This window comes from Eimeria acervulina, genomic scaffold (assembly GCF_000499425.1).
Source record: "Eimeria acervulina Houghton genomic scaffold, Eah_scaff240, whole genome shotgun sequence".
Classification (NCBI taxonomy): domain Eukaryota; phylum Apicomplexa; class Conoidasida; order Eucoccidiorida; family Eimeriidae; genus Eimeria; species Eimeria acervulina.
This window is the reverse complement of record NW_013549986.1, coordinates 33,436-43,223: the sequence shown is the minus strand read 5'-3', so window position 1 is coordinate 43,223 and position 9,788 is coordinate 33,436. Positions and strand designations below refer to the sequence as shown.

General features: G+C 38.3%; 1 protein-coding gene across 1 annotated transcript; it reads right to left on the bottom strand.

Annotated features, from left to right (window-relative positions):
* Positions 1-344: 344 nt before the first annotated feature.
* EAH_00027770 (hypothetical protein, conserved) lies at positions 345-9,541 on the bottom strand (the record flags this gene model as incomplete). The annotated part of the gene is made up of 14 exons (XM_013396379.1): positions 345-524; positions 653-723; positions 1,192-1,852; positions 2,053-2,210; positions 2,473-2,650; positions 3,264-3,722; positions 4,266-4,375; positions 4,908-4,986; positions 5,629-5,783; positions 6,626-6,952; positions 7,215-7,305; positions 7,577-7,750; positions 8,254-8,325; positions 8,642-9,541. The coding sequence occupies 14 exons, from the start codon at positions 9,539-9,541 to the stop codon at positions 345-347; spliced, it is 3,615 nt and encodes a 1,204-aa protein (XP_013251833.1).
* Positions 9,542-9,788: the final 247 nt, after the last annotated feature.

Here is a 9,788-nt window from a genome sequence, read left to right as displayed (position 1 = left end):
TTGCTAACGACAGTGAAGGACACTGCGCTGCTTCAATTGCTGCTGGTTTCTGTCTTGAACAGCAGCAGCAGCAGCAACAGGAGCAACAGCCCGAACAGCAACAGCAGCAGCAACAACAGCAGCAGAGACAGAGTAAACGCAAATAAGGTGGAAGCTGCTCCACCTGCTTATATGCAGCTGGTTTATTGCTGAGGGTTATTTGTTATTTTTGTCTAGTGACTGCAGCAGCAGCAACATCGAATGCTGCTGCTGCTGCACTTAAATAAATAAAGACAACTAAATAAATAAATGCCCCCTAACGAGTTTCATATATGTTGGATTTTATTCAAAATGTCTTCGTCGATTTATCGCGGGGCTGCGCGGTAGACGGGTGGAGGGGTAGGGCTTCGCTGCTGCTGCTGCTGCTGCGGCTGCTGCTGCGGCTGCTGCTGCTGCAGTGGCCAACTGTTGAATTCTTTGCTTAAATACAAATGGCTGCCGCTTCCGCTATTGGTGCTTTTATACCCCTGCGCATTCTGGGGTGTCTGTACACAGCACAGAGACAGACAGTAATCAGCTTAACAGATTAAGTGCATGCGGTTAGTGCAGCCTTTAAATAAATACAAAATATTAATTAAAATAAATAAATAAATAAATAAATAAAGACACTTACAATGCAAAGCTGAGGGAAAGCAGACAAAGATGAATTTGAATAATCTAAGAGCCGAACTCCCCCTGTTATATCTAAGAAAAGACAAACAAAAAAAACAAAAACAAAATTAAACAAAATAAAACAACAAAAAGGAAATGAGATGAAAATAACAAATAAAACGAAAGATAATTAAAATAACACGAATAACAACAACGTAAAACCCTAAACCCTAAACCCAAAATGAGAATAATAAAAACAGCAATAATGTACAATACAAATAAAGCAATAAAGAGGAATAAAAGGAGATATAACAACATCAACAATAAAAAGAATAAAACGACAACAACAAAAAGAATTAAAACACCAATGACAATAGCAAGAATGCAAACAACAAAAGCATAAGAAATTAAAATAAAGACAGAACAAGCAGAAACAACAAAGAAAAACAATTACATCAACAGATGCTTTTAAATACGTTTTGAGTGTACTTACGTACAGCCACAGTAAGGCATGAATAATATTTATTTTTTCTTTTTTATAAATAGACAAATAATTCCTACCTGCTGCTCCCTGTACCGTTAGCGAAGAAGACCTGTTGAATTTACTGCTGCTCCAGGCCAGCGGGCTAACAGCAGATCCTAGGCTGCCCCTGCACACTGAGATGATGCTGCCTTGCTGCTGCTGCTGCTTCTGCTTCTGCTGCTGCTGCTGGAGCCCTACGGGCTGCAGAATACTAAGGCCGGTAGATCGACTGTACGACAACTGCAGCGCCGCCTGCTGCTGAGAAGGCGGCCCTCCAATTGTATTGGCTCTAGCAAGGAGTTTATATGGGTTGCATGCGCTAAGTGGTGTTGCTGCTGCAGTTGCTGCAGCTGCTGCAGCTGCGGCTGTTGCTGTTATTGTTGCTGCTGCCGGGGAGGTATGCAGTATGTGCATGCTACGAGTCTGAAGCACATGGCCCCTGCTGCTGTTGCTGTTGTTGTTGTTTGATATTTGTTGAGATCCGAACATTTTTACTTCGCGCACATCATTGAAGCTGCTGGAGTAAATGCCTCGCGGTGGTAGGGCGTAAGGTAAGTGGGTTTCCTTTGAATAAAACTTTAAAAGAGCTAGCGGAGCAGCAGGATGAAGATGGTAAGGACTAAAACAACTTTCAAAAACGTGTCGTTCGCTCCCTCCGCTTAAAATGCTGGCGTGTGTTTCTCCCTGGAGCCGCTGAAACTGCAAAGAAGAAAGCCGCAAAAATAAGTGCGATTGGGGTGTATTCGAGAGGAATATGAGTGGAATCATGGTTTACTTTGAATAAAAATAGTTATTTTCATTATAATATGGCATTTATTATCAAAATAAATGATATTATTTCAAACAAAACGCAAAAATATTCATGAATCGGGTGCTTGCATGGGTTCATACAAACTTACGCTTATAGGAATCTGGAGATTAAGCTGTTTCTTGAGAGCGGCAACAGAGTTAAACAATTCAAAACCCATTGTCCAGGGAATAACATTATCTTTATCGCCATGGAGTATCTTTATTCGCAAAGATCGGAACGCGGAAACATCTGTCTTCTCCTGCAAATCTGCATGCATGCAAACACCACCCTCACCGACAAAACTATCAGTAGGCCTTATTAGTGTTTAGTGTTTAGGGTTTACGGTTTAGGGTTTAGGGTTTAGGGATTTCAGCAGAAACAGTTCAAGAACAAGAACAAAGATCGGCCTAATGTACTTTAGAGTGAAGCAGCACGCAAACATGAACAGTGAACATGCAGAGGAAAAATGCTTGTTTTTCTTTTTAAGACGACTAAAACAAATAAATAAATGTTTCTCTCTACTACTTACCCTTAACATTTGTAAGGAACCGTTCAAGTTGTTCTTTGTTATCAAACGCAATTTGCTTGCTTACAAGTCCACTGACAGCCCGCGATAGAAAACTGCCGCCTCCCATTGCTGAAGCTGCTACTTTTGAAGCCATTGCTTTCGTTGAGGTGAATGGAGCGAGAAGAATAAGGCGATTTACCTGAAAAAGAGCAGAAAAACAGGAGAAAGCAGCAAAAATAAGAAGAAAACACAAATGCGTTGCTGCGGATAGCATATGCAAAGAGATCTCAACAGCGTGAAATCAGAACAAATGCAACAAACGAAATTATAATTATAAACCGCACAAATATGCAGCAGCTCCAGCAAACAAAGACAAACACAAACATCAACAAGAAGAACAAGAAGAACAAGAAGAGGAACAACTCCAACAACAATAACAACAAAACAACAATAACAACAAAACGACAATAACAACAAAACGACAATAACAATAACAACAAAATAACAATAACAACGAAACAACAATAACAACAAAACAACAATAAAAACAAAACGACAACAAGAACAACAACTAGCATTAGCAGCACCAGCATTATCCTCATCATCAGTTCCTGATATCAATATAAAATAAAATAAAATAAAATAAATGATGAATTTCTCTTAGAAAAAAGAATAAGAGAATGATATTAAATGAATTTCTTAGAAAATAGGATAAAATAAATAATAAATTTCTTAGAAAAGAGAACAAGAGGATATATTAATTGATGAATTTCTTAGAAAACAGAATAAATTGAATAATGAATTTTGCTTACTGCTAAGCGGACGCCTGAATAACCAGCGGAAGGAGTCCAGCCATGTACTTTGGCAACCATGTCTGTTTCTTCTTTTGTGAATAAACAAACATTAAAAGCATCTCGAAATGTTAGCATGCTTTCATCAAAGCTTAGATCTCCCTTTGCTCTCTTCTTACTAGCTTGCAAGTTAAACGTTCTTGCAAGTGCTGCATCTACAGTGGCTATATCGCTCCACATCTGCTGCTGCTGCTGCTGCTGCTGCTGCTGCTGCTGCTGCGGATGGTAGCTGCTGCTGCTGCTGCTGTTGCTTTTGCAGTAGCTCGGGGTTGCATACAAACTATCGTTCAAAAAAGCAGCAGATAAATCTGCTACTAAAGATGTCGCCACCGCACAGCCCAGAGAATACCCCAAAATATTCAACACTATCGAAGTCTCCCCGTGCTGCTCTATTAACTCCTGAATGCCGTGCTTCACTGCCTGTAAAAAAACATAATAATAATAATAATAATAATAATAATAATAATAATAATAATAATAATAATAATAATAATAATAAATCATAATAATAATAATAGCAGTAATAGCAAGAAGACAAGAAGAACAGCAGTAATAAATAATGCAAATAACTATGATACTAGCAATAATCGATATTAATAGTAATATCAACGCCAATAACAATAAAAAAAAAAATAATAATCACAATAACACCAATAATATAAGAAAGGTATTAATTATAACAACACAATACTAGAAATAAAAACGTCAACAGTAACAACAACAAGAATAGCAAAAGATAAAAGATAAATAATAAGAAACACAGTAAATTATATTAACAACAACAGCAACAAAAACCGCAAACAAAGGACAAACAATACGAACAGCAATAACCACCCAAACCACTTCTAAAGCATTAAATAGAAAATAAACAGTTAAATAAATAGAATATATTTAATTAAGTTGATTCAGCAGAAAATAAACAAATAAATAAATAAATATATTTAATTACAGTAATTCTCTTACTTGAAATACCGCACTGCGGATTGTACAAGGTGAAGGATTGCCAGTAGAGTTGCCATAGCCAGGGATATCGACAAAAAGAAAAGAATTTCGATAAAGTCGGCTTTCTTTTACTCCAGACAAATCAAATAAAAAGGGTCCAAAGGCAGAAAACCTATTCGAATCTTATCAGTGCATGCATTCATGCATGCATGCATGCGAAAACACACACACACACACACATACATATATACATATATATACACATATTCATATATAGCCCTAAGCTGCATGCAACAATAAACCCTAAACCATAAACCCTAATGGAATCTACACAGGCAAAGGGAACAGAAAGCTCGGTCTTATGCTTGTACTCCTTTAGCGTTTTCTTTTGCTTTTAATACGTGCGGTGTGGTTTACTGCAGTGTAGTAGGGTTTAGGGTTTATTGGGGCTTAATAGGGTTTTAAAAGGGTTTGTTGAAGTGTAATAAGGTTAACTAAGGATTATTAGGGTTAAGTAGGGCTTAGCCGGGATAAATAGGGTTTATTAGGGCTTATTTGGGTTTAGGGTTTATTAGGGTTTGTTAGGGTTTGTTAGGGTTTATTAGGGTTTAGGGTTTATTAGGGTTTATTAGGGTTTAGGGTTTATTAAGGTTTAGGGTTTACCTGCTTCTGCCTCCGAAGGAACCTCCCCGCAAGCCCAGGCTGCTGCATGCGTCGTTTGATCTTGTGTGGGGTTCCTTTGCTGCATGCAGAAGAAAAATAACAAATAAAGCAAATATTAGATTATCAATATGATAAACAAGCAAATAAAACAGATATTTACAAACATAATAAACAAACAATTTACAAAGAAAAGACCCAATAAAAACGTAAACATATAAATATAATAAACAAAACAATAAAATACAAAAAGAAATAACAAATAAAATAGAAACGGCGTAGCACTCGGAGTAAACTTTTTACAGTGGCGACATCTTTATTATAGTTATAAACTTTCAATATTAAAGATATATTTACTATAGTAATAGACTTGTTATAATAAAGATATCGTTATTATAATAATAGGCTTGTCATAGTAAAGATATCTTTACTATAGTAATACACTTATCGTAATAAAGAATAAAACCAATAAGAATAATAATAAAAACAGCAAAAATAAGCAGAGTAATAATAACACTAATCGGAACAACAACAACAGCAGCAACAACAACAAGAACAAGAAAAGCAAGAAGACCGTCAATACTAAAAAACATAATAGACACTTTACATATATAAATATATATACCTCTATATACATATATATATGTATATACATATATATATACATATATATATGCATATATATATATATATATATATATATATATATAGATGGGTGGCTGACCTGTTGATGATACAGACGAAAGAGATCAATTGCAGTATTTGGGGCGTCGATTTCTTCTTTCGCGATTTCTTCTTCGGTTTTTTCGCATTTTTCTGCAAATTCGCTCGGAGGAATTTCCGAAGCCCAGCGAAGCAATTTCCATGCGATCACCAAACCTTTAAACATAATCAAACATAACAGCAAAAAGAACAACAGCAATAACTATAATAATAATAATAATAGTAACAATAATAGTAATAATGATAGTAATAATAATAATAATAATAATAATAATAATAATAATAATAATAGGAATAGTAGTAGTAATAGGAACAGCATTAAAAGCAATATGAATAAAACAATGCTAATAACAACAATCACAAAAACAATAACAATAACAATAACCATAATAATAATAATAATAATAATAATAATAATAATAATAATACTAATAATAACAGTTACAATGACAATAACGCCCATGCTAATAACAATAACAATAATATAAACAACAGCATTAACAAGAATAACCAGCAATAACAACGCATAATAACAATAATATCAATAACAGCAATAGTAATAGCAAGGATAGTAATAATAACGATAATAAAAGCAACAACAATAACAACAATAACAACAATAACAACAATAACAGCAATAACAACAATAATATCAATAATAACAATAATAATAATAATAACAATAATAACAATAAAGCAATAACAAGCATCATAACAATAACAAAAATAACACTAGTAATAATTTTGCGAGCCTGCAGGCTTTCATGCATGCAGTCGTAAAGGAATGCATGCATACACCAGAATGCATGCATTCATAATGCACGCATACACCAGGATGCATGCATACCCCAGGATGCATGCATTTAGCAGAATGCATGCATGGATAGACAAAGCAAATGCATGCATGCATAGACAGGGCAGACTGCATGCATGCATAGACAGTGGAGACAGCATGCATACAGAGAGGAGATTTGATGCATATGATTGTTTTTGTTTACCGTCTAACGCCTGCATATCTTTTCCTCCTAGGAAGATCCACAAGTGCAGCGGGAGTCTGTCTTTATCTGCATCTGCATCAGTATAGAGTTTGTGTTGCTGCAGTGGTGTGCTGTTGGGGTTGCTTGCTGCTGCTTTTGCATATCTGCATGCATACTGCTGCTGCTGCTGCTGCTGCTGCGCTTTAGAGAAGGCTGGCATAAAAGGTATTACGCAGGGATTAGTTGGCTGCATGCTTTCTGCTTTTGCTGCTCGCATTGTTTGTACAGCACTTCGTCTCCACGCCCCCTTAGCCAGCCACGCGTCTTCGCTTGTGTAGCACTGAATACCTAAAGAAAAACAAACAAATCTACAATATAAATATAAATATAAATATATATATATGCATATATATATATATATATATGCTTCATCTCAAATAGCCAGTTGTATTTTTCTCTACTTTATACTCTTCTCCTTTGCGATAAATAAATAAATAAATATATATATATATATTGCACTGTGAATAATGTATACATTCAACTATAAATGAATATATATTTATATATGCTAAAGCTAATGCTTAATGTGTTGTTGTTGTTGTTTGCTTACATGCAGCAGTAAGCCAATCGTGCGGCTTCACTGGAGGCAGAAGATAGGCGTGGTATATGTGGGGCTCCGCTAAGGCGGCTGTACATCGATCCTGAAGAGATAATATAAACATAAGAAAAATTAATAATGCAACAAACAGCAAAGAGCTACTGCATGCATGCATGCATGCATGCACGCAAACACAACGCATACATGCAAACGAGACATAACCCTACAATCATACATACATACATACATACATACATGCATGCATGCATGCACGCATGCATATGAATATCATATATGTGCATCGAGATATATTAGTAGAAGAATTGTTAATAATATAGTAGAGAGGAAGCCAGCAGAAAATGCGTAGAGTTTACCTCGAAGACAATATCGGTGAGCTTATGAATATAAGTCTCTATCATTCCTCTTATGACGGTGTAATTTGCTAAAAATGCCTCCGTTATATTATAAGGCCGGGGATTATAACAAAATAACTCTTGCCATGACACCCGCCAGTTCGTAAACTTCATCGGAGTCGTCTCCAATCGGTTCTGAAACAGTAAAAACAATAATCAAAATAAACATATATATATGTATATATATATATATATATAATATCAGACTACTCGTAATAAACACAGATATAATAACATATATATGCAATTATGTAACGCAAAATAAGCACAAAGAGAATAATATACGTGCAATCAAGCTACTCATAATAAACACAAAGAAAAGATCTTCCGTAGCAGCAGTAGCTGCAGCTGCAGCACACAGCTGTAGCAGCAGATGCATACAGCAGCAGCAGCTGTACACAGCAGCAGCAGCAACAGCGTGGGCGAAAGATATGTTTTATTGTTTATAAGACAGCAATAAGAGTGCACAGGCGAAAACAGCAAAGACATAACAAAACGCCAAGTAGTAGCAGCAGCAGCAGCTGCTGCTGCTGCCGCTACTTGGTGCGAACACCAGCAGCAGCAGTTAATCGGCTGCTGCTGCTGCTGCTGCTGCTGCTGCTGCTGTTGCTTGGCGAGAACAGCAGCAAAAGGCTTACCACTGGCACCTGAATGCCTTGCCCTGCAGCACAGCGATATTTGTACATCACCGCTGGGCTGAGTCCTCCATTCTGTAATCAAAAGAAAACGAAAATAGACAAATAAACAAATAAACAAATAAATAAATAAATAATTTAAAAGATGTACATTTGGACAAGCGCATATCAACAAAAATAAATACTCATCGAGAACAAAAACAACACGAGAAACAAAAAACAACAAGAGAAATCAAAACAGCAATAAAAGCAATAACAATATTAACAGCAGTAAAAGCAATAAGAATATTAACAGCAATACAAGCAATAACAATATTAGCAGCAATAAAAGCAATAAGAATATTAACAAGAAAAAGAAAAAGAGAAGCAGTCAGTGCTTTATTATATTTACCGGCTTTGCAAGGATTCGCCGGGTTCTAAGAGAAGCAGGAAACGCTCTTATTTCTGAATGTGTCTTTTCTGTTTTCTTTTGTTCATTTCGCTGGTGCTGTATAGACAGCGCAAGAGGGGATATAGAGGAAACGCTGCGAAGAAGTTGCTGCTGCTGATGCTGCTGATGCTGCTGATGCTGCAGCTGCTGCTGTAGCTTCTGTTGCTGCTGAACAGCAGCAGCAGGCTGACGCTGCCGGCCAGGCACTGCTGCAGCAGCAGCAGCGTGGAATGGCGAGCCTGCTGCTGCTGCGTTTGCTGCTGGTGTGTGAGGCTGTTTCTGCTGAGGAGCCTGAGCAGAAGGTGCAGCAGCAGCTGCATTGTTGTCGGTAGGTATGACTCTGCTCTGAAGAAAAAGTGTTTGTGTTGTCGGGTTTGTAGTCTCGTCGTTCAGCACAAATGAGCGGGATGCAGCTGCATGTACACCCCGGGGTGTCTGCTGCACTGTATAGTCTACAGAAGCGCATGCAGCAGCCAAACTGAACTCTCCAGATGATTGGCGCTCACTGGCGGTGCTTTCGCTGCATGCAGCATCGCTCATGCGAGGCGAGGAAGGGCAAGTCGTTGCAGTCTCCTTCTCCTGCAGAGGAGAAGTAAACGGCAGCTGGTGCTGCTGCTGCAGCTGCTGCAGATGCTGCAGCTGCTGCAGCTGCTGATGCTGTTGCCCTGCAGCAGCTGCTACTGCAGGGGCCTCCGCTGGGCCCCGTTCCGTCTTGCCCGTAGATGCCCTCTTGATGCCAGCCCGAGAGGAACGCCCAGCGGCAGCAGGAGCTGCAGCTGCGGCAGCAGCAGTTGCAGTTGCAGCTGTCCCTCCAAGACTCCTTCTTCCCTCATGCATGCGAGGGTGCTGTTTAGGACTCATTTTGCAAGATCGTAGCGTCAACACGGAGGTGGGAGTTTGCTGTAACTGAGTTGTTTCCACTGGCAACAGAAGTTGTCGGCTGCGGCTGCGCTGTTGCTGCTGCTGAGGGCCGGCAGTCGGGCCTGGGGAGGCTGTGAGGTGTATATGCAGCTTTTAAACGGCCTTCATTAGAACAGAGAAAGAAGGAGGCTACAGTACGCTGGTCCCGAGTCAGTCTCAGACGGTGGGCTGCGAGCCCAGCAGCCAG